Source organism: Nesoenas mayeri (assembly GCF_963082525.1).
Source record: "Nesoenas mayeri genome assembly, chromosome: 2".
Taxonomy (NCBI): Eukaryota; Metazoa; Chordata; class Aves; order Columbiformes; family Columbidae; genus Nesoenas; species Nesoenas mayeri.
In genome coordinates, this window is record NC_137543.1 from 148,633,038 (window position 1) to 148,658,798 (window position 25,761).

The window sequence follows — 25,761 nt, forward strand, 5'->3', positions numbered from 1 at the left end:
AGGCTGCAGTTCCGCTCCTACGGAAACTACGTCACCTCCATAGCTACTGTATTGTCCGCTATATTGTTCAGTGCTGGCTTCTCTGTTTCATGGTTTTCCCTGTTGAAATAATAATAAAAGGATTAACAAGACTGGCAAAAGAGAGCAAAAACTGTTCCACAGACAACTGCTCATCAGTACTGTAGAGCTGTTAAAATGTAGCGAAGGCACTGAAGTGAAAAGCAAAACGACAGAGACATGAAATACACTCATCTCACACTGTATTTATTGTGTGCTTAACTCCCAGCAATGAGTACTCTGAACACTTGCTACGCTGTAAAACCTCCCCATAAACCACCATGTCATACAGGAAACAAAAAAGGGTGTTCTAAGCATAAAATTTGTGATGAAGTAATAAAAAATGTGCAATAAAAAGTTGCTGATGAAGTCCCTGATTACAAAATCTGGAATTATTTAGAGGAACACAAGTGATTTCCTGTTCAATATACTTTAATTCATCTTCTAGCCAATTATCTTAAACTAATGAAGAGAAATTAAGAACAGTAATTGAGAAATGAAAATGGGTATTATATCTAAAGAATGTGACAAATCCTTTTCTCAAATTTTGAGATACACAAAAGATCACACATCCTCTGAAATCTTCTGCAGTGTTCAAATTATAGAAACATCTTTCAACACAGCTGGACCAACTCTACCCTATATTCATTCTTGGCAGACTTATTTTTAAGGACAGACACATTTAATTTTGGAATATTTCAGCCTTCATATAGAATATAAGAGTCAAAAACCTTACAAGTGGAGATTTTTTATATGGCATAGTATTATGAGATCTTAAGATTTCAGTTCTGAGCTAACATTAACATTTACTTTTGATCTGGTGGCCAGCAGAACATCCTGGAAACATATCAGTGTAAAAACCTGTCCATTGTTGTATTCCTCCCCATGTAGTCACTTTGACCACCGTTATACACACGGTTAATTTAAGCCAACCTGATCTGATACAACTGTCCTTATGAGCCACAAACATATTTATCAAGCAAAATAAAGACCATAAAACATAAGCAGATATTAAAAAACCTACCTTGGTACTGCATCCACAGAGGATGAAGCTGGAACCTTGGCCACCTGACAATTTGTTGCTGCAGCCAGCTTTAAGGCAGATGATGGAACAGCACTTAAAGTCCTCGGTATATGTCGTGCATTCAGTGTGGTAATAGAGTTTACAGTGGCAACTGATGAGGGTACAGTTAATCGAATGTTGTTCCCAATCAGAACCTGAGTTGTTGCAGAACTGGCAGCAGTTACTTGGTGACTCAGTGCACTGTGGGAACTTGAAGTCTGTGTTATATTTGAAGGCTGTAACAAGGCTGAACCTGCTGTTGATGATGAACTTGTATGGACAAGTGCTGTAGGTGTAGTACTACTGAGGTGTAAGCCCTTGTACACTCCTGCAAAGGAAAAACACAGAACAAAAAAGCTCAGAAAGTACTCAACTCCAGACAGACACATCTCCACTGTAAAAATCAAGATGCAATCAAAGTCTGTCAAATAGCTGCGTACCTGAGGCTTGAAGAATGCCATTCACCCCGATTCCAAGCACCACATCATCCTTCATTTTGAATCCCATCAGTTGTTCTGATGTAACCAAAGCTGAGGCAGCAAATTGAGCACTAACAGAATCCAGTGTCTTGGAAACAAAACCCTAAAAACAAAAATGATCGCAAATATATGTGATTGAGGCTTCCAAAAGTCAGTACTCTCCCCATTTTAAAGCTACACATAAACGAGTAAAACAAAAATCAATACATATAAATCAGAACTGTGGCCCAGTTATTCTCTCAGGCCAAACTGTTGTCAGCATTTTGTAAAACTAGTTAAAATGTGAACTGTGATTTCTTTTCCCATGCACTTTTAGGTCCATTGTAACAATGGAGAGGAAAATCCCCACAACTATTTAAAATACAAAGAAATTTATTTCCAAAATTCTATGGAATAACATTGTTTCACAGGTCAACTTGTTTTCATGAAATTCTAAACCCAATCAGAGACTCAGAGGTTCAGGTTGGTAACAACTTCCGAACCTTTTTATGTGTCCATCACCACATGTGTGAATATTCCACACTTCCACAGCAGCATGGAGGACATACTTAGCACTCAGCTTTAGTTATTAATTATAATCCTGTCCTAAAAATCCCCCACTATCAAGAGGATAATGACACGGCTGGAGATGTCTGCAATTCATATTCCTAAGGCTTTGAAAATTTCATTAATTGACTGACCCATCTTTGTTTGTTTGTTTGTTAAGAGGGAGCAGAGGCAACGCCTGCCACACTCACCTGCAGTGTCCCTTCTAAACACTTTACAGAATGGCTATGATGTAGATTCAGGCGAAAGCCACTTTCCTGTTGGTTAGTTTCAAGGTTCTATGGCAACAGTTGACAATTAGAGATGAACCCTGGTGGGAAACAATGAGGGATAAATCATAGCACAGACAAATCCCTCACCTGTGATGTGTTGGCAGAGGAATTACTATTTGCTTGCTGTTGATGAATTTGTGCAAGCTGCTGTTTCTGCATTAGTGCCAGTTGCTGTTGATGTTGCTGGTATTGTTCGGCTGTAAATGCTGAACAAAATATAAAACGAGAAAATACTATATCAAAATACGTAGGTGTTGTGTATACAAACACATCTATTTAATAATCCTAAAATAAAAAATAAATTACATCACAGCGAGTCCCTAAGAGCCTTAATGCACATTTATGGCAAAAGAGGCCATCATCCTCCTAGAGATTTTTGTTCAAATTAAGCCTTCCCTTTTTAGTATATAGGTTTTAATTGCTTTGCTGCATTTAGCTCAAGATATCAAAAATAGAGGGGCAAGAGGGAACCCAAACACAATTAAAACCACCAAAAATTCTCTAATAACCGATTAAAAAGAGATTACAGGTAGAAATGGCATCACTGCTTTCACTTGACGAAACTATGGTATCTGCATTACTAGTAAAGTAGGCTTCTATGCAAAAACGTGGAACTGCATGTTTTCAGCCCTCTCAGAAGGCATCATGAGGATACCAAGTACCAACATTTAAGATTTATGTTTCATTCCAAACATTAAACTGAGCATCCTTACAACTGTGTAGGCTATCATACCACAGTACTTCTTTTTTGCTTTTGATCACACACACAGAAGCTACTCCATTGATACAGAATTTGATAGAACTACATCCTTCTCTCTAGAATCTTTGAAAAGTGACCCAGTAGTCAGTGCATCACAGGTCAACTGCAATTTTATCCAGCTGGCCCGCAAATATAAAACTGATAAAAACCAGCATTATTCTTATAGATTCACAAGGGGATGCCCAGTGGTGCAGGGGTAGGGAATCATTAGTTCATGGATTAACTTGTCTAAAACATAAGTTGTGGCTGGTTTTGTTTGTTTGTTTAATTTACATTTCCAAAATGAAAGGAAGTATCAGTTTTCAATTTAAAACTGAATGCTCTTGCAAACTCAGTCTAGGATACACCTTTGGGATTTTTCCTTCAATTTTTTCTTTGGGTTGTAGAGATGCTCCCAGGTAAGTGCTGTAAACAGCATCCACACTTGTAGAACGCAGCACAAGTTGCACTTTTGGGGAAGCTTACTGTTTGGCAACAAATCACCACCACACTTGGATCCTGTTCACAAGCTGCAATTTCTAAATTCCTCTATTTTGTTAATCTACTCTCTCAGGCTCGCTTGCCTGAAGAAACATCTGTTTCTATCAAGACTACAATAATTTCCTGCTTCTGGATACAACAGGATTCTGAAGCACAATTGCACCTTAGGTATAAACTTGAACAATAAGTCAATGCAAACAGCTAACCACAGTAAGAATTAATCTTTGGAAACAAACACAACTAACACTGCTGAGCATGCATTTTTCCAGGTGTTTTGTTGTTTGTTTTGTTTTTTGTAAGACGTTATTCTGAACCCTTCTATTATGGACTGCAAATAGCACCAAATTACTACCAGTACTTTGCTGACTACTTGAAGTTACAAATTTTTATTCAGCTGTTACTTTAAAAAAGTAGGGATGTTGCACTTGTTTGTACTGCCATAAGTGATAGATTATTTCCCAATACTCTCACAGTTAAATTTCACTTCAACTTTAAAACAAAGTTATTTCTAGGAGAATAGTTTAGTAGTAACACCATTCATAAACGCCTTTACTAAAGAAAAAACACCAAAACAAGCTAGAATTCACAGACCAAATATTCAGGAGTTGTTGTTTAAATTTTAATTTTACTTTATATAAATTAAAAGCCCTTCAGATTTCTTTTAAACTGTCACCAAACACAGAAGTTAAAGCAAGAGAGCTTTAGCACACGAAGATTAGCACATAGGAAGCTGAGTGGCAGTAGCAGAGGGAGAAAAATGGATGGTAATGCTTTGGTACTGATAGGTATTGCATTTATATTGATTAGTTACTGGTGACTTAGTGTTTTTTAAACCCTCTAAAATTTAGAATTGGTATGGTTTGGCCAACATAGTGACAATGATATTGAAGGTTCCCTGTATTAGTATCGCATTTTATTCTACAGTATCACACTGTGAACATATTGTTTAGGAAGAGCTCGCATAAGTGATGTAAATGACAATTCACAGACTAACAAAAAGGAAAATGGGAAAAAAGGATAACTTATGCCACCATCTTTGACTGAATTAAGATTGAAATTTCCGCTGTCATAACCATCTCACTTTTGTCCATTTGAGTAAGTAAAATTTATTTATAGCTAGTTTCAGTTTTCAAGCGTATATTCAAGAGTATATTCTAGATTTTAACTACAGAGTTGTAGTAAGCACAGTCACTTATGTTTGTTTAACCAACTCCAAAATACTATTTTCTTTTAGAGAAACAGTAAATAAAGTTTATAGAAACACACTGTGTTTTGTTTAGTATAGCCACATTTACGACAGTCTTTAAGTGCCTCTCTTTCTTTTGTGGAAGCTCCATTTAGAACAACTATACTTTTCAAATGACGCATCAACATACTTCTTTTCAAGCAGCCTGTGACCCTGACAGCTCTACGTTTCCCACCACTATGAAAACAGTTCCACAGCTGTCAAAGTAAACAAGTGGCAGAAGAACCCCGCTATGATCACCACCCTCATTTGTATTCAAAATGCTTCTCTTCAGCTCGAATATCCCCACACACAAATACTACCTCAAACACGCAATGGAAATAGCTATTTACCTGCCATAGCTGAAAATACACTCAAGAACAATTTATTTCAGGTTTTTTAATTTACATGAAAACATTCAGGGACATTTTTGCTGCTCCCCTTACTAAAGTTAAAAGCCTACTAGACATTTCGAAATACTAATTACAACATTATCAGAGATTTACTGTGAGATTCTGACTTACTCAGTTGCATCCGGTTTTGAAACACAAGGCTGCCCATAAAGGGCAACTGCAAGCTACAGCCTCCTACAATAATGTGCTAGATATTCCTTCTCCATTCCACAGCACATCCAGATGTGCTCATAGACCAGAAGAGTTACAGATCATTAATTACACAAGCAGCTCCTCTCTCTCCAATGCTGAAGAACCAGTGCATTGAAGGTTTTGTTGAAAACACTAGTACTACTGAGAAATATCCAAACCAAAATTAACTATTTCAAAGACCTTCAAACCAGGACAGCATACTTCATTCCCCTTCTGCTAAAAGCCACCACGTATTTTTCTCACTGTCACTAGGCTTCTCCCCCTCCTGCTCCCTGATTACAGCCTATATTACACTTCAATTGAAAAAAATAAGGCTCCTGATAGTGAGATATAAGTTCCTTCTGAAAGTACTTCCACCTGTTTAACCTCACATACTCATTTTCTGGGGCACAAAACTGGAACTGGGGAAATCACACATTTGCTCAGGACAGTGAAATCATGGGTATACTGAGTGTCTGTGCCTCTACATCTGCAGGCACAGTCCTACGCTTCTCAAAACTCTAGTCTGTCTTTTATTTTTAAGTGATTCTAGTAGAACACATTGCAGATCATAAAAATGTAGCCACTATTAATGGGTTAATTATATGGATTGCAGATTTTTATTGCCTGCAAAGCTGGCACGCACGCAACTGCACAGGTGCCAAACATCACTTTCTCTAGAAAAACAGTCTCCCCAAGAACTTTGTTCCAGAAAATTTATTACCGCTTTTAATTTTTATCCTAAAGAAGAGAAAGGGCACAGCTGAAAAGCTTTCATCTGTGCCAGAGAAAAATGGCAAATGGAGAAATTCCAAAAATGAATGTCATTCTTGTGTGCCATACACTGGTCTTTATCTGCCTGGAAAACAACAGCAGGCCCAGACCTTTTCTGTACACTTCAGTCAGCAACCACATCCGCTAACTCAGAAGAGTATTGCTACATACAGTTACACATTCCTGGTATTACTGGAGACCCTCAAGGCTTTAAAAAACTAGTAAAGCAACAGACAACTGAATAAGAGCTTCAAGCTAAAAAAGTGACAAACCAAACCATTAAATGGTTAAAGATGATACATGAGATTTTAGAACAGATTCTTGCTTCAGCAGCCCTGGACAGGTGCGCAGTGCTGACAGACTCTTCTCACACAGCATGCCCAGGGTTCCATCATATGGTCATAACCAGTTCATGCTACAGAGGTTACTAAATTGGACAGTGACAGAACATCCAGTTTCATTCACTACATAGAATCCAGTGGGGGTGGAGGTGGGAATATCTCAACCACCACTATTGATACACAATAAATAAGAACATCCTCATTTCAGAATACCTCAACTACCTTTCATAGCTGACAGCTGCACCTTCCCCAAAACTTCTACATACCTTCCAAGACACTTTCAGTAATTTATCTAAGTCACCTTTCTCCTTAAGTTCACTTAACCCAACTCCTTTCCTAATCTTCAACATTAGGAACCTTTAAGGCACAACCCCACCAAGATGGTTGTCAGAAGATGGGCAGCTCAAGTTTTACTGAGAGACTGGGGCTATGTGAATGCTTCTTACTCATTTGTTTGCAGCATACTGTTCAGAATTGTAACAATTCAAACACACTATGCTTCTGAATTGTTTCTGGTAGAACTCGGAATCAAGTTATAGCATTTCAGTTGAAACAACTTTTAGGATTTTAAGTCAGCACACCACGTTAGCTGTTACTCTCTTAATTTAACCGCTCGGGACAGCACATGCACCTATTCTGCAATTGCATTAGTGCTACACTTTGGCAGCAAGTAAGAGATGTTTTCTGGCTTACAGACTGCAGAAAGGAATGAAAGGTAGAAGAAAAAGCTTCAGGAGTTTGCAGCTATGAATACAAGGAAAGAAACATCGGTACATTACTGAGACTGACAGGCAGGATAAATGACTGCTTAGGAACTCCTTAGTGACAGCCACAAATCTTGTGCAATAACTCAATTTTTTAACAACTCACTATACTATGAATAATTTCCTACAATCATTTACATGATGTTTGTAGTCCTTGAGATAATTACATATTAATTTTTTCTCAAATTAAACCATTGAGTAATATCTTTCAATTGGATGATTCTGTTTACACATCTACCAAATTCTGTGGGAGGGTGATACTCAACAGGTGGTGTTTTCTGGAGCACAGAGTAACCATGATGCTGTCAATGGACTTCTCAAAGATCCATAGTTCTCAGCAGTTTTATAATGCAACATGGAACTATTTTTACAGTGCTTATTAGTTCTACCACTTGATGTATACCAGCCTTACAATGCTGCAGCTTACATTTAGCTCCCCTGAAAATGCAAGTCCTTTCCAGAAGTGGCCAAAACCAGTGAGATGGGGGTCCAGCTGTGGAATCTGTATTTAAACATTGGTCTTTGTATGGTAAACAGCCACAGCTGCAGGTTTTACTGAGAGGTGGCTCGCTAGTTGTTACTCTGCTTCCCTGAGGTAGGAAAATACAGACCTAGAAAAAACCTGACCACAAGAACCAGTTTCCTAAAAACCAAGAAGCATATCCTGGAAAGCAGAAAACATATGTGCAAATTCCTGGTCGTCTCTACCAGCATCCCTCTCGATTTCCTGACTGGAAAATGCTCACTAGGTTTGCCAAGGAAAGTGAGCAAGCTTTGTGGAATAAACACAATTACCTATCCTAATCAGTCCTGTTAAACATCTAAAGAATTGGATATTTAAATAAATTAACTTTAAAAAGCAGCTGCTTCATAACATCAAGTTAAGCAGGAAAACTATTTCAGTAGGAAAACCGAATAATTAAGATTATATTGGCTCCAAAAAACCCTCTCTCAAAAGCCATTCAGAGGACTGGATTCCCTTATTTCCAGCAGAGGTGATGGCCATTAAAAAGGCAGGTAATAGAAGAAATATCATGTAACTAAAGCTTCCAACTGAGAAATCCCATAAACTACAGAACTGCTAAGTATGTGGAAACATGACACATCGTGTTACAGTGTTTTCTTAAGGGAAATACATCAGAGCATCACATCCCTGCTATACAAGAGTACAATTAATTGTTACTAATGCCAAAGTGCATGCAAAGCAAACATCATTCACAATACTAAGGAATCCAGAACACCACGTTTTTAATCTCTTAACTGGCTTACATTGCCTGGTTAAAGATTTTCTACTGTATAGCAAGTTCTCACCAGTGAATTCGGAAGATTGGAGAGACTTAGAGTCATCAGTGTGATTTAGTATTTGATGCACCAGGCCCAAAGATGTTTCACTTTCTGAAAAGAAGTTCAAGATTGATTTTACTTAAACATGGCATTAGACACTATGAGAACATGAATCATTATGCCCTTGATTATTACTACAACAGCCTTATATTTCAGCCCAATAGAACTTAGGTGTGAAATTCCTAACGTCAGAACTCTAGACTTCGAAATTATAAACGAGATACAAGATCTACATACACACTTCCTACTTGGTAGTGGAAGAAATACAGACAAAAATAATTAATGAGGATTTTTACTGGCCATCAAATAAAAGCTAGAAATGCTTGCTGTGCATTTAGATATTTCTGTCCATCATTCTTAATATGACTTTCCATCAGAATGTCACAGGCGAGCTGGGGTATGCAGTTTACTACACAGTTATCCATGTGAGTATTCCTGCATAGAATGCAAAGTGTAGCAGTTTAAACAAGCCCGAAGATTCAGCAACTTGGAGCAATGTATTACTCCAACTGGGCTGAAGCTGAATGAGAAAATCTAGTGTAACTACAAAGTCTCAAATTCTCCAGAAGTGCTCAGTGCTCTTACCCCATCCCCAGTGACATTTCTCAGACTAGAGAGGCTTCTCCTTTTAGCATTTTCTCCTTCAACCAAGCCTAGGGTGGGCTATAAACACCCATTACTCCCACAGCCATTGCTTCTTCAACTAGGATCTTGACATCTCAGCCACAGAGGGGCCAAGACTGTCGAGTTCCAATGACTGCTGAAAATGGCCATTACAAATGTCAGTATTTTTCATTACAAAGTGTATCCTACAATGTGGAAATAAGCATTTGGAAAAGGGGAAACAGTGAAACAGCCAGCAGTGTTGAGACTATTACAGATACAAGGGTTAAATTAAGAGATCTAAACACAGCCAGTGATGGCATGAAAGCCATGAGAAGGTAGGACAAGTCCTTCTACTTTGGTGAGAGGAACTGCCACAAGCATTGAGGAGCTTGTTCCTGCTTCCTTCCTGAAGAAGGGTGTCAGGTAACTTTAATGGTGTATCTGTCTCCTTAGTGAGAACAGGAAAAATAGTATAGAACTGACATTACAAATTCAGAGACAGAAATGCTGAACAGACATTTGGGAAACGGAAGCATAGTTCACCATCTTGCTAGACCTTTAAAGTGTGAAAACTTGCTTTTAAAAAGCGGATTGAGAGATGCAAAAAAGCACTTAAGTTTGCTGGGAAAAAATGTTATTTCTGTGGAATTCTCACAAAAAATATAATGGAATAGCAAAGCGCAACTTGCAGCACATTATCTAAGTCTCTAGCTTACAAGAAAATGCAAGGTAAGCTACTCTGGATTCTTTGACTACAATCTGAATGTCTGCAGTTTTTCATATGCAGTAAGGTCTACAATCCCAAATATCACAGCCCTCTAAGAATTTTCAGTAAGCCTTCTGCTAGAATACATAAACTTCTTCTCAAAGAAAGAATCCCACTTTTCATGAGTGAGACTCCAGGCTAACTGCTGGCCCCTTCGGTCTTCACAGCTTGCAGACCTGCTTTTCAAAGTGACCCGGCTTCTGGAGGGTGGCGTGAAAGAACAGAATAAGCAAGACAGTTGCCTAGTCTCACTGTGTAGCCTGGGAACCAGCGCTCAAGTCTTTGACTAGTGACAGGTATCTCTGGTCTGTCTCCTACACACAAGGCTGCCACAGAATTATACACGCTGTGCAGCTTTAAATATCTCAAACTTTTGATTACTGATGCAAGCATCCAAAGATATGTATGTAACATATTTAGCAGCAAATCTCTGGCAGAAAGCAGAGTCTCTCTATGATGTGATGCAGTTTGAAGGCTACCTTTTGCCTGGCAGAACTAGATCAATCGATCTCACAAGGAAGATTAAATTATTGGGGGACAAATACGTCAGATGAATATTCATGCCTAGTGTACACTCCAGACTTAAGACACACGCTCCATCACTGAAGATTATGATCCAGAAACTTGAGATTGTCAGCAATACAGGCTCCTCTTCTGAAGTCATTTTATCGCAATTTGTTCAGAGTTATTAGCTTTTCCATTGAACTGGTCATTCCTCCACAAGAATCATGCTTTCACACTCTTGCCTGCTTTTTAGCAGTGTTCTGTGTAACAGACGCCTGAAGATCCTCAAATCAGGTCTTCTTGCAAGAGGGCAAAAGATGCTTTTTTTTCAATTTTCTGTAAGATTAAAAGGAACAACCTTCTTCAAAAGTGATGTTACTTTGTCAGCAGGGTCGAACGGCCAAGAAAAGTCTATCCTTCAGCACACAAGTCTAGTACATGCCCCCTTTTCAAGTAACTCACAAAGGATTTTTTTTAAGATGTCCCTTCCCAGTTTACATGCAAAATCTCAGTGCAACTACTTCATCTTCCACAGATCATTTACGCTGAGCACTCTGAAAGCCAGGATCAGAATAACTAGCATTTCTTCAAAATGTTCATAAAATGCCTGGCTCTTTGAGAAAACCTCTTCTCCAGTCTTAAAGCTTCCTGTAGCCAGAGAATGGGATATGAAAGCCTGAGGTACCTTCTCCACTTCGTGGCTGTGCTGGCCATGAATAACTGACTTGAAAAGCAAAGTTTTCCACAGCAATTTTTCCATGTCAGCAGCATGTTGTCTGGATCACTTGAGGCTGAAAAAGCCCAAGACTTCTCTATACTTCTTTAATATAGAAACAGACAAAACTTATCATGTGATGGTGCACAGTAAACACAGCAACATGACCACTCTGCTGGCCACTACAGAATCCCAGCATCTTCATCTTCAAGGTAAGCAACAGGGTTTGACCACAACTCACAGTAGCAGGGAAGTGATAAAGGGATTTGTAAAAACAGATACATTAGTGTTTTCTCATAAAAACGACCTACTGCCACTACAAAAAAACTAAAAGGCAAGGGGAAACAAAACTTAAAAATCCACTCCCATAACAAACTCCCAGCTTCAAAGACAGCTAAGAAAGAGGAACAGAAACACTCTATAGAACTGTAAACTTCAGCAGTAAGGATTAGAAAACTTCAGTACTGATGTTAGATACCTGATGTTCTTTACAGTATTTGCTACAGAAATTAAGACGACATAACTCAGAAGCTGCAGCCCCAACTGACATGCACCTTTGAAGAAGCCAAACTCTATGAGACCTGTGAACACCTCTAATCTGTGTAGACCACGCATTTTAAAGAATCAATTAAGAAACTGAGAAAAAAGAGCTAGAAAACAGAACGGTACCAAGATGAACTAGACTGTATGTTACTTTCAAACACCTACCCGTAAGCAGAAAAACATCATTAGACCACATATTCACAAACTCACATCCATGTCTAATACTACAAGAATCTCTAGTAAGATTATAAATAGTTATACAGGTACAGTCTTCCTGGTTATAATAATCACGAGAAACTACCCAAAGACTGTGGTAACTATCTTAAAGTGTATCTATGAATTCAGGCATATTTTTTAATGGAGTGCTTAATTCTTTTATCAAACCCTAATAAAAACACAAATTTAAAAATACAAATGTTGTGGAATTTATAAGTTTGGAACACTAACTTAAATATTTTACATAAATGAGAGAAACTATCTGCATAAAATCCCAAGCACAAATGTAATATGCTAGGCACTTACACATATGTATTACTTTCCCACAGGCTTCAAAATACAACCATGGAATTAAAACCTTGTACAGAACTCATAACCAGAAATAACAATTTGATTTAATTCCTAAATTGATGTAGACAAATATCTTAATAATTTATTTAAGGAAGAAGATTCTTTAGAGGTGTTCATGTATTTATACACACACACCTCAAGACATACAATTTAAACTCGATTTATGTAGACTTGAAAAATTGGCTGTTTAATTTTTCAGATGTAATGTGTTGCCCATTACTACTTTATAGTCTAATTATAATCCATTCAGAACACATGAGTTTCTTTTCACACTAGTACCCTGACTACCATTTTATCACAGTTCAGCCCCAGGCCACTAGACAGGTCATGCTCTCCTCTGGACTTGGCTTATTGATTTGAAACACTGGAAGACCAGAATTTAAACACCAAAAGCCATACTCTGATCACAAATGTGAAAAACCATCAGTTTTAGCTTTAATATATTTCCAGCAAGAGTCATAAGAGAGAACAGAATAGGAGATGGGGAAAAGGACCTACTCTAGGACAGCATGGAGGGGAAGCATGAAATAGAGCAGCAGAACAAAGCTGTCCACCAAGTCTAAAAACACAAGGAGGAATTTTCAGAAAGAATCTCAACCAACAAAAAAACCCAACCAAACAAACAAAAAAACCCACACCCCGTCACATCACAAAAACTACCAAAACAAACCCAAAACACAAACCACAAAACAGGTGGTGCAGGGAGGAAAGGTATAAAACATAGAGGGAAACAAGAGGATTAAAGTCATCTGTTATCATGGTAACGCTCTTTGTTTAAGCAAATCTCCAAAACACCCCATAATTTGGGGAGTTTATTAGGTATATGAATTGTTCCCCAGCTGACTCCTACATTACCCAGGTTTTCTAATTTATTTCCAAAGCCATAATTCAAGATGGCATGGAAAGCATGATTCTAGAGACTCCTTACAAAACGGTGGTGAACTCCAAAGTTATTTCTTTGAAAAAAGCTCCATCACTTCACTTTCCATAGAAAGATGACAATGTACTGACTGATCAAAATTTAAGAGTTATTTAAGTTCAGTGTGAAGAACCCAATATAAAGAGAGATGCTATCCAATAGTATTCCAATTTAAAAAACGACACCACATCAAGTTTTCTTAGGTCCTCAATTCCATAATTCAAGCTCTATAGACATAATCTGCCACTTGCTGAGAAGACACATGGGTGATTAGTCTGAGTTTTGCCAAGTGTGAGAAGTAGTATCAGTTGGGGTGGGCTGGGTATTTTTTGAATGGGAAATGGCATTTAATTTCACATAAGTTCAAGTAAGAATTGATAACATGCTGGGATTTAAAACGTAAACATTTTAACTGTTTCCCACCATCACACTTTGGACTAGAAAAAATTCGGAACATAAAATTTTTATCAACATTTCAATTAATGTATTTTTAATTTTAAAAATCCTGATCTTCAGAAGCAACATAAACCCTGCACAATACTGGTTTCTAAACCATCATATTTCTAAAATCATCATTACATACCAAGGTAGCATTTGCATAAATTTGAGATGCCATACACCACTGCTAGCAATAAATATTAGTAAACATTCTACGTAGCAAATAAAGAGATAAAAGTGAAGATAGGCTGTTACCAACAAAATAGACCATGATGTAAAATATGGATGATCTAACAATATTCTGGATATTCTGAGCCAAGTTTAAAGTTTCTAGAAGCAAGTTTGTCAAAATAAACATACCAAAATGTGCTGAACCACTGCTACTTTTACTTTGTATAGAGGTACTGCATGTCTGGGTCCCGGGTTGTGCTGTGCCTGTTCGATTTACACCCCTGTATAATTTCCTACAGGAGAGTTCGTCATTGTCACTGTCATGTAGGGATGGTGTCCGAGGCCTAAAATGCCGCCATCTACATGATTTGATATTGACTAGTATCTGACTGAGGTCTTTCGAGAAAGATTTGTCCGAGGTATTTGTTTCTGAGGTATTGGCAAATTGACTGATTGAAGAGTGTTGTGATGAGGAAAACATTTCCAAATCCAGCTGATGAAATGTATTATCATAGTCCGAATGCGCTCTGTCTAGTAGCACCCTAAAAACAGGAAAACAATGCAGAATTATACAGTGAAAAGAAAATATCAAGAAGGTCAACAGTTTGCCATGTGAGAACGAGCAACCTCCCCCTCCCAAAATAAACACAGAATGCACGACTATCTGTTATTTTACAGTAAGTATGTTAAGGTTTCTCTTCACATGTATATGCTAGCTTTTACTGTTTGAACAGCTGATGTACATCATTATGTATATATTAAGATACTGCAACACACACACACATATATTTAAAATCAGGCTGGAAGACAGAGTTCCACAATGCAAAAAAACCTAGAGAATAAAATTGCTTAAGTAACTTCAGCTCAAAAGGCTCACTCCCATATAAACTGAATAAACCTACAACCATCCCACTGCAGTGGGTATGTCACACATTAACTTCCAAATCCCCTTAAAAAAATCCCAGTAAGAGCCTTTCAGCTCCCATTCTGATTTTGCTGATACGCTAATACCAGAAGAGGTTCTAAGCATTAATTTGAAAGCCAAAACACATTCTTAGATTTTCTTTAAGTTAAATACAATGATTTAAGAAACAGCATTTATACACTGAACAGTTTTTAAATTGTTTTCAATATAGGTGCTTAGAAGCAAAATGCCTTAAGGAAATCCTTAATTCTTTGGTATTTTTGACAATGTTCGAAGTTTAACAGCTATTGTTAAGCATTCCCCCCCAAAATTCTCCTCTAAAACTGACAAATCACCAAATATGCTCCATACACGGAAAAGTGTTTTCTGAAAAAATGCAGTTTTTGCTATTTTAAAATACTACAATTTGAAGACAACTATGCAAATAATTTAAATACAAACCATCAATCACAACTGAAAACATACATGTATTTTCACCCCAGAACTTGAGAGGCCAGTAATAAAAGACTCCAGAAACATTTAAGAAAACAGTATTAAAGTGGCTTCCACTACTGCAAAATAAAAATGGAGACATTAATCAGCTAAAGAAACTTGTATCAAATGGAAATATTTAAAAAGTCAAACCCTCTGATGTCTCCATTTTTGAGGGTTTTGTGGTTTTTTGTTTTGTTTTGTTTTTTTTTAAACTTTGCTCTTTTAAAATATGTCTTACTAATTGTGGATTTTTTTTTCCTTTGTTGTTGTGGGTTTGGTTTTTCCCCTCCCCCACCCCAAACCAGCAACAATTATGTAGCACTTACCTTCCACCACGGCCAACTCGTCTTCGTGCGAACCCAATACATTTCTGGGGTACAGTGAGGGTGGTTAAGCAGTATCTGTAACGCACATCTCCTAATCTTCCCTCTTTAGGGCTACTCCATGGCCAGTTGCCAGGTTGGTCTAAATGAGGCTTAAAATAATTATAAACAATTAATCACAAGATGTTTTCCCACAACAAAGTTCTGTTTTATGGTACATAAGGAAATTCTACTTACAGCATAGTACTGACAGCCTGCTTTCCTACGGAAGGCGAAAGGACCATCAGGATCGTTCTCTTCCTCTGCTTCCGAAGAACCAGACAAAACCTTTAAAAAGGGGATGGAGGGTGTATGAGGAGAGATATTAGTAAATCCACAAGTCTTACTTCTATTTTTTCCCCAAGAGCAGCACAGAACTCTAGAGGTCCTACCTGGGAGAGAGGTTCTTCATCCGAGCTAGGAAAATCATACTGATTCAAATCTTTAGCATTAAAGACTGGCAGTGCAGCAGGACTTGTCTGTTGAGGAGTACCAGCAGCAGATGAAGGTAAGACTTTTGGCTTCTTCTCATACTTTCTTTTAGGTCTAATAACATCAGGTTTATCTTGCTGCAAGAAAAAGAAAAGGAATAAGCAGTGTAAAGTTACACATATAGCAAATTAGATTAAACCAGGAGTTTTCAAAAACTCCTAAGCGAAATAAAATGTGAACCAATCTCTCCACCATCTTGACAGCAATACAAGCAGTCATTTAATAAATATATCTATTTCATTTCCAGTAACTGAAATGTTTAACAGACAAGGTGGAATCAAGCACTATTTGCTCAATCTGTGCTAGATATAACACTAGTGGTTAAGATAACAGTACTACTCAAACATACAATGACCTCCACCAGGAACCATTCTTCTTTTCTAACATTTGAAACGAATAGACATTTATGCACTGTTAGGGAATTACTAAATACCAAACTACGCTTAAAAGGCAAAAATAGAGGTTCAACCTCTCAAAGATACTTCGACTCTCACAAAATCCTCTGAAAATTAAACAAATTTTCTCATACTATGCAAATCCAAGTTTAAGTGCATTTCCTAAGCTTCCAAGAAACAATTTTCTTTCATGCTGTGAGACTCTGCATCAACCCAGCCTCACTAGCAACCCCAGCTACATTACTATCAATGGGAGTGTTCACTGACTCAAGCCACCTTGTCAGATTCAGAACAGCCTTCGGACATTCTTCAGTTACAAGAAGTCTTTGTTTAAAATTCAAACTATACCTCACCATTTCTCCTGTGTTACCTGACCTATTTAATATGCTCAGTTGTTGGCACTGTAGCTATGCTTTGTATGACACAAAATTAAAGCCTGCAGGAAAAAAAGTGCTGGTCAGCTTTCTAAATCATGTAAAATTAGTTGATACTTAAATACAAAACCAGACAGATACACAGTGTGCTGGGAGTTATCAGTGGATCATAGTTAAACAACAACAACAAAAACCCCTACCACAACCCTTCAGATTAAAATAACTACATTAATTTAGAACAAGATATGGGTTTTACCTCACTGTTTCTATCTTTGTAATTAGTTACCACTATCTAGGTAATAAATAGTTTTGTTCAGGATATCCTAAATTTATGGACAGTACTAGTGAAAAATGTTCATGTCCCCAGGGTAAGAATCTAATTGCATTCCAATTGTACTTTGCTAGCCTATTTCCAGCTTCAAAAAGCCCTCCCCCTATCCTAAAAAGCTGTATCTTGCATGCGTAACAGCATGAATCAGTAACTCTGTTATTGACATTACTCACTTTAACTTTAAATTCTTTCAGTTCCATAGCTTCTTGGTGTTTAAAAGGACTGCTGTTAGTCACAGGAATGATGGGAATAGCATAGGTAGGTTTAATCGGCTGCCGCTGTGCCATGACCTCAGACACAATCTCTCCGCTGTAGTCACCCAAATTATACCTGAAACCAGAATTATTTTTTATTTGTTGGAATGTTTCCAACGTATGCCCAGTAAAAAAACGGAACAACACAGAGAAAAACAGACTAATACTTGCAACTTGGGGTAAAGGGAAGTCCTGAATGACAGCAAGAAATGCAGGAAGCATTGTTCCAGAAATGGAGACTAATAACATGAAAACTTCATTGCAATGACTAATGTTGATAAATAAATAAAAGGATAACTACCCTGTAAAGCCTGTAAAACATCTCCAAAAGATAATAATATAAAGGAAAAGCAGAAACTTGAAGGAAAGAACAGAAGACGGTTTCCCTCCCCTCTCACTTGGGGACAGGTACTATTAGAAAAATACACATTTATCACCCAAAAGGTTTTAAACAGTGTGGCCAAGCACCTTATTCATCAATCCTCTCTCTCTTTTGTATTACGTTCCCGTGGACAGTGCTGATTTGAAGTGCAGTTTTAAATTCTGAGAGGGGCATTAGAGTATTTCCTCTATTCAACAGCTTATTTTCTTGATAAAACTACTGGAAAAATCTTTGTTTCTACTGAAAATGGTCAATGCTTGAAGAAAGTGCCCTGATACAGACATTCTCCCTCAGAAACCAGACTAAAAGGTTCGTTTTAGAGCTTTAAAATACTGACTCAAAAACGTTTGTTTCCAAACATAGATGCTTAAGCTAGAGAAGATTCTAAGTATGAATCTAAAATACAACTCCACATTGTAAATGTGATTCGCGGTTGGTTGAGAAAATGACAGTTGACGGAGCAGAGCACTTGGTCTTCAGCATAGCTGACAAACAGGACATCAAAAGAAGCCCTAGTTGGAGATGACTCACAGAACACTTTATACTGTACTAAATGCTTGTTTGTTTTCCTCAAGGGAGTGTTAGATCAAGCTTTGCTAAAAAACAAAAGCGATAACGAAGAAAAAGAATGCTAATGATTGGAAATGGCATTAAAATTAGCTGGGATTTCCTTAATGTACATGTTTAAATTTAACACAAATTTCCACATGAATTTACCCATAATGATGATCTCTCTTCCTGTATAATACATCGGATATACACATACATTTGAATATATGTACACATGCAATAAACCAATGTAGATTGGTGTGAAAGGTTACTTTCCCATAACAAGCAACTTTGTAACATTTTGTTTTGCTCTCCATGACCATATATGAGAACACGCTATTCTGTGAACATCAGTCTAGATACTCATTAAAAAAATTCATTACTAAGTATTTGTGGGAATCAGAATACAAAGTAGTTTCCAAAACTTTCCGCAGAAATTCTTCAATAAACATTACCTCTTCTCCATAATTTCCAGTGTTAAATGCAGCAACTCTCTCTTGCTTTTTTCCCTCCTCTTTATCATCTCCAGAATAGTTACTGCACGACTCAGATCTCGACGCAGCTTAAGCATCTTCTCATAAGATGCTTCATCATTTTTTCGATTCTGTAAATAGATCGTATATATTTCCTCACATCATTCAAATGAAATGAGCTGAATTAAATTAAGTTCTAAATATTTATGTATATGAATAATCCCACCTGCTAAAACAAAGAGAAGCATGTGCATGGTTATCAACAAGCTACAGATTACCAACACCATACACAGGTTTGGCAGTAGATTTAGTGAAAAAATAATGAACATAAACTTCCATTCAACAGCTGTTCTAAAGTAGTTTCTGTCGTGTTTTCACCCTTGCAAATTAGAACAAAAGAACACTAACTTCTATTGTTTTATACTACATAGCAGAATTGTTTATCTACATAAGCTGCTTCTTTAGAGGGGGAGTAGGACGTGAAAGAAAGCAGAGGGAAGTATTGATCCACTTACCTTTCGTGTCTGCATCTTTTCTGTTCGTCTTCTAAAAGCAACATATGGGTCATTTGTGCTGGAACCATCTCGCTTCTCTTGTTTCACTGCTGGGATAAGAGAGGGCCCTCGACAATTTTTCCTCTTTTTAATCCAGTACTCATACACTTCTCTGATCAATTCATCATCTTCCTTCAGCAACAGCTTGGCCTCTTGCAGGCTGACTGGCTAAATGTAAAACCCAGCATGTCACTTTCATATAGCAACATATAGAGCACGTACGTCAAATTCTTTATTCAAAGTACCGTTGTACCTGCTGACCGCTGCCCTTTTCTAGTCTGTCTATCATCTCCTCAAATTGCAAAGGAGAGATATCCATTCTTTTCTTCAACTTATTCACAAAGATCTCATCTTCCGAATCCAAGTCATAATCCGGCTGCTCAGCATCCAAACTAAAAGCTAAATGGTAACAGTGAAAATCAAAGTTAGTTTTACTACAGAAATGTTTTCTTCTAAGCAGCGTCTGGAGCACACACCACATTCTTCTGATGACAAAACCTAAATTATTTGTTTGAGTGTTGTAATAATGCTACTTCAAAGTTATATCTAGTTTTTTATTGAAAAAAAATACACTATTAAAAACCAGGAATACAAGTTGATATCTATTTGACGATGCTTTTGTTAACCAATGAAACCTTGCTAGTGGTCACACCAGCTGGCAGCTTTCTACCTGATTGCTTTCAGTAAGCAATTTTTAGATTGGTCAAAATTTTCAAAGCTGTCCAATATTCTGCAGTTTTACATACTGTATTATCAACAGTTAAGACTTTAGCCCAAAATAATTTCAAAGGTACTTCTACAAGTCTGTGCAGACTGTATTACAGTGACCTTATACATTCTAATCCATGATTTTTGATGTAGACAAGTCAGACTAAATTGGCCCTAACGTTCTGCAGAACGCAAACAACTGTTCTGTTTTCCACAATATGCTAGGAAAATACAGCATTCAAACCAAGATCTCCTTAGTTCTCATGCTTCATTCAAGTTGTTTTAGTTCATAAGAGAGCCAATTTTCTTCCCACCTGCACATCTGGAAACACACTGTGAAAAGCATCCCTTGCTTTTAATAAATAAGTAGAATACAATGCAGCTGAAAATCACCATTTCAGCTGTTAGACAGCTAGATAAGGAAATGAACGGAAAGATGTAATCTTAATATCAGTGTGGAAGGCTGCTAGTATTAGGTTGGTGCAAAAGTAGCCACGTTTTTGCATTGTCGAGATCTGCTGTTTTATTTAAGAATATATTCCAATATCAATGTGGTTATGTCGTACATAATTTTAATGTGCTTTTCTTACTTTACGCTTTGCTTTGTTTTCTTGCTAATGACTTAATACTTGCTGCTTTTTTTATATTTATTTTAGACTACGGAAATTATGTCAAATAGAAAGCAAATTCAAGCGTTTTTCTTATTTGAGTTCAAAACGGGTTGTAAAGCAGTGGAACCAACTCAGAACGTCAATAACACATTTGGCCCAGAACTGCTAACAAACATACAGTGCAGTGGTGGTTCAACAAGTTTTGCAAAGGAGAGCCTTGAAGATGAGGAGCACAGTGTCCGGCCGTTGGAAGTTGACAACGGCCAATTAAGAGCAATCATCGAAGCTGAACCTCTCAGCACTACATGAGAAGCTGCCGAAGAACTCAACATCGACCATTCTACCATCGCTCGGTATTTGAAGCCAATTGCAAAGGTGAAAAAGTTTGATAAGTGGGTGTCTCAGGAGCTGACTGAAAATTTAAAAAAAAAAATAATCATTTTAAAGTGTCATCTCTTATAGGCAACAACAATGAATCACTTCTCAATCAGATCGTGACATGCGACAAGTGGATTTCATATGACAGCCAGCGATGACCAGCTCAGTGTTGAGACTGAGAAGAACCTCCAAAAGCACTTTCCAAAGCCAGACTTCCACCAAAAAAAAGTCAGAGTCACTGTCTGGTGGTCTGCTGCTGCTCTGATCCACTCCAGCTCTCTGAATCCTGGCATAACAGTTACATCCGAGAAGGACACTCAGCAAATCGATGAGATGCACTGAAAACTGCAATGCCTGCAGCTGGCACTGGTCAACAGAAAGGGCCCAATTCTTCACAACAAGAACGCCTGGCTGCATGTCCAACAACCAATGCTTCAAAAGTTGAATGAATTGGGCTACAAAGTTTTACTTCATCCTCCATATTCATCTGACCTCCTGCCAACTGACTACTACTTCTTCAAGCACCTCCAAAACCTTTTGTAGGGAAAATGCTTCCACAACCAACAGGATGCAGAAAATGCTTTCCAAGAATTCACTGAATCCCAAAGGATGGGTTTTTATGCTACAGGAATAAACAAACTTTTCTCATTAGCAAAAATGTGTTGATTGTAATGGTTCCTATTTTGATTAACAAAGATGTGTTTGAGTCTAGTTACAATGATTTAAAATACATGGTCCAACACCACAATTACTTTTGCACCAACCCAATATTAGTCTCTTCATTTGCTTAGGAGCAGAGCAACATGCTCTAATCTACCTGATCCTCAACATGATCTAGTGGAAATTGTCCTTGCTCATTTTGGGGGGGATCAACAAGAAGGCCTTTAAAGGTACCTTCCAACCCAAACTATTCTGATTCTACTACTTTAAGCCATCACTGAAGCTTGGACTGATACAGAAGTCTAACATCAAACCAAAGTTAATTAAGCATGAGATCTGTTTACATAGCACAGATATTACTTTTTAAATTCTAGTGATCACACCATGCAACAAAATTCTGGAACAGGTTATACATTTTTATAATGTTTTCAATGTGGTGCTCACATCAAGGGTCACATCCATATAGAATAGCTGCTATCTTTCAACAAAACCAAAGCTCAACACATTTGCAGGCCACTGGTGATATCAAAAAACATCTACTTCTAGATATCAAATACTTCCATCCAGGCACTGGCAAATACTACTACTATTGCCATTTCTGCTTGGCCTCCCAGTCCACCCTACTGTCACTTTATCCTGGTTAAACTTCAGGGGACAGGTACTCTGCTTCTTAACTATGTATCATATATTCTCCTCTTCAAGTATATTTGTGTCTGTCTTTGCTAACAAACCTAAATTCCCTTGCAAGCTGTAACTACTGAGTGTTATACAGAGGGCAGGAGTGGGCCTTTGAGACTGCCAAATTTAAAATACTAACATAGAGACACAGACTTCTTGATCAAGAACTAAATATACCTCTTCGGTTAAGAACTATGTATTCCTTTACATGTTGGAAAAAATTAATTCTCAGAAGTCTGCCTTGATGTGAGCTCAACAGACACTTAAGCTAAGTAAAATAAAGTTCTTGGTATAGACTTAAATGAATTAGCTACTTTACTTACGCTGTATGTGAATCAGCTGCTTTGGCATTTTAAATTCTCCGGGATATATAGATTCATAGTATGCAATATTACTTTCTGCTTCTGGAACCGGTATAACCATGTTATCCCTCTTCTCTCCATATACTTGTTGTGCTGAGATAGCCCGCTGGAGATGATGTTCCTATAAACAAAAAAGTCAAGATGAAAATCTAAGAAAATATTTTCAGAGCTCAGACTTTTTAAAGTTGAAGAATGCCTATTTTCTTGCAAATGTTCTCCTTCTAAATCCCTGAAACCAGACCTAAGAAATTGATAATGCACCCTCAACTCAACTTGCACTCCATAAACCAGAAGGTGTTTCCAGTAGGTGGAGCTCTCCCTCTTGCAAACACACAACTCGTCAGTTACTGAACTCAGTAAGCCAAGTTGCACGTCCTTGGCACAGTGAGCTACATAAATTGATCTTTACATATTTCTGGAGAGACACTTAAGATTGATTAGACATACAGACTATAACAAGTAGCTGCAGACAGATATTCACTCTGGTATTAGTCTATATTTGCTACAGCCATTTATTGCCAATGATGTCAGAAAACCAAAAAGGAGGTCTGCCATCATCTCCTATTAAGAAAAGAAGCAACTATTTTTACCCAGAGAATGATTCCTAAAGACATTCTCATTTATTGCAACTTTTCCATTACCTTCCTTTTCCCCCTCCTAATCTTTCAAATAAATGTTAAACTATAAACCAGAGGGTGAGAATAACTAGCTTTTAGAAATCTGCAGCTTTTTCAAGCTTAAATTACATTTATATCTATTACTACAACCCAAGTAACTAATTAGGAACATTATGAATTCTAGTAATTTTCTAATGCAACTATTTGAATGCATTCCATTCTTCCTGTGGTGCTGCCAAGACAGTAAGTAGTACCAGCAGTGTTCATATAATTACCAACAAAAACCACACAGCAATGTGTGCATATACGTAAGTGGTTTACTGACAATGTAACGCAGTATTTTTTTCCCTAGTACCAAAGCTCTTTTTTAAAATTTCTATACTGTTCCTTCCTAAGTGCTCAGTAAATCAGCGCTGCCAATGCAGCTCTCCTTGAGATGCTATAAACCAGATCACTGAAACACCCAAAAAAAGGAACTGCAGCAAAAGGGTGGCAGCGATAATCAGTTTCAATATTAAAGTAAAAACATAACAGTGTCCATCCGTATGATCTTATTACCTCTTTATCTGACTTCAATTTACTCCCTTCTTCAGTACTATAAAGGCAATTAACATTCCATCAAAACTTAAAAAAACCTCACAAAATTATAAAATAGTGAAAGTGCAGCGTTAGTGCAGTCTCAAACTAAAACGTGTTTCATGGTATAATTCTGCTGCAAGGACTCATAGCATTTTAGCCTATCTTTACCTTCTAACAAGCTATAGAGATTTTTTTTTCCACATCTGTCCCCTGTTAAAAAGTTTGTTCATAAAAAGAGACTAATGATAACAATAAGACATACCATAGAGTTTCAAGTAAAACTCACAGGACCGATTTTGATCCTCTACCTTTTTTAAGATGTTATGTCACCTAGGAGACGCAGCAGCTAAAATGCTTTCTTGGGTACAGTACAAAATAACTACTTTTCTAGCTTTTTAGTGAAGCACTGCTGCTGGACACTTGAAATTTGTGTAAACAGTAGTAATTCTTCAGGATTTTGTCCCAACAGCTACAGTTGTTGCAGAACAGGGAATTAAGTTTTATTTCCATGTAGTACAGTAGGATTCTTAGTCAAATACATAGTAATAGCCAATGGTTTTTGAATAACAGCAAAGGCTTACTGTTTTTATAATCATATGAAGGATTCCCAATGTGTTTACACCAACTTGTGTTTTTAAATGCAAAAGAAAAAAAGTGCTTTGTTTCAGGGAAGGGGGTTAGATGCTAAATTAAGATTTCAATTTCTCTGATCCATCTCTGGATATGGAAAAGGGCACTGCCAGTTAATATCAGTAGTCCACACTATAGTAATTTTCTAACAGGCTTCAGTAACAAATATTTAAAGAAAACTTAACAAAATTCTTGAAACAGAAGCACAAATCACAGTTTTGCTTAACTTGCATCCCAATTACAAAAATACTCAGTACTTGAGCAGTGTTATTACATGCACATATTATGAAAGCAACTGGATAGAAGTTCCTCCACTGAAACAGGCAAACTAACCTGCTCTTCATACATCTGTTTCAATTCACCACAAGACACTCCGCTAAATAAAAGAACATAGACCAGGCAATGTTCCCTTTATACTCCCATACACCCACTTCTCACTTATTTGGACATAAATCAGCAACAGACACTTTGTTTCCAACTTCAACATCTCAGCTAGTGGCTCAGCACATCTCTCTCCCAATAATATAATTAGGTGTGACTGATAACTCTGGAAGCACTTGTTTTTAACATGAAAGCACATTTAAACGTCTACAGTTAACTAACCTACTACAGCTTAGAGTTTCTATCCTGCAGCCATTCTCCATTGTGATTGCACAGCAGATTACTCCCACCCAAATGCAACACCTCATTCATCTGAAACTGCAGCTGTCCATATAAAATTGCAAAGGTTTCCTCAGTTTGTCAGAATGATTTTGAATTTCAAATCTTAATGAAACATGCTGGCTGCCCTTCATGGTACCTTGATTTAATATGTAGATGCTGCAGTTCAAGTCACTGCTGAAAACACCAGGCATTTAAAGATTGCTTCAGAAATTGAACAAATCTTTCCACTTTGACTATTTGGCCATTTCCAGATGTAGATTTCCAATCAGATATACCTCCACTATACAACAGTTTCTATAATACTGTTTCCGTTCATTGCATAACAGAGAAGTATCAAAAAACCTTTTAAAAAAATCAAGATACAACTATCCATTGGGTCCCTTGTCCTGACA

The 25,761-nt window shown here is 37.4% G+C and overlaps 1 protein-coding gene across 8 annotated transcripts in view; it reads right to left on the reverse strand.

Moving 5' to 3' along the window:
• The window catches only part of EPC1 (enhancer of polycomb homolog 1), a 50,752-nt gene that overhangs the window by 261 nt on the left and 24,730 nt on the right, over positions 1-25,761 (reverse strand). The window contains exons 2-16 of one of the 8 annotated variants that reach the window (XM_080340740.1): positions 22,842-23,001; positions 19,737-19,882; positions 19,445-19,651; positions 18,912-19,060; positions 17,445-17,601; positions 16,072-16,248; positions 15,878-15,967; positions 15,644-15,792; positions 14,108-14,460; positions 8,657-8,740; positions 2,505-2,623; positions 2,337-2,423; positions 1,561-1,702; positions 1,082-1,448; positions 1-99 (exon numbers count right to left, since the gene is read on the reverse strand). The exon at positions 1-99 is cut by the window's left edge and continues 261 nt beyond it. In XM_080340740.1, coding sequence (XP_080196866.1) covers positions 27-99; positions 1,082-1,448; positions 1,561-1,702; positions 2,337-2,423; positions 2,505-2,623; positions 8,657-8,740; positions 14,108-14,460; positions 15,644-15,792; positions 15,878-15,967; positions 16,072-16,248; positions 17,445-17,601; positions 18,912-19,060; positions 19,445-19,651; positions 19,737-19,882; positions 22,842-23,001 — 2,460 coding nt within the window. In that variant the 3' untranslated portion in view covers positions 1-26. Of the gene's footprint in view, positions 100-1,081; positions 1,449-1,560; positions 1,703-2,336; positions 2,456-2,504; positions 2,624-8,656; positions 8,741-14,107; positions 14,461-15,643; positions 15,793-15,877; positions 15,968-16,071; positions 16,249-17,444; positions 17,602-18,911; positions 19,061-19,444; positions 19,652-19,736; positions 19,883-22,841; positions 23,002-25,761 lie in introns of those variants that run through there. The other 7 variants (XM_080340741.1, XM_080340742.1, XM_080340743.1 and 4 more) reach the window with 7 other exon arrangements.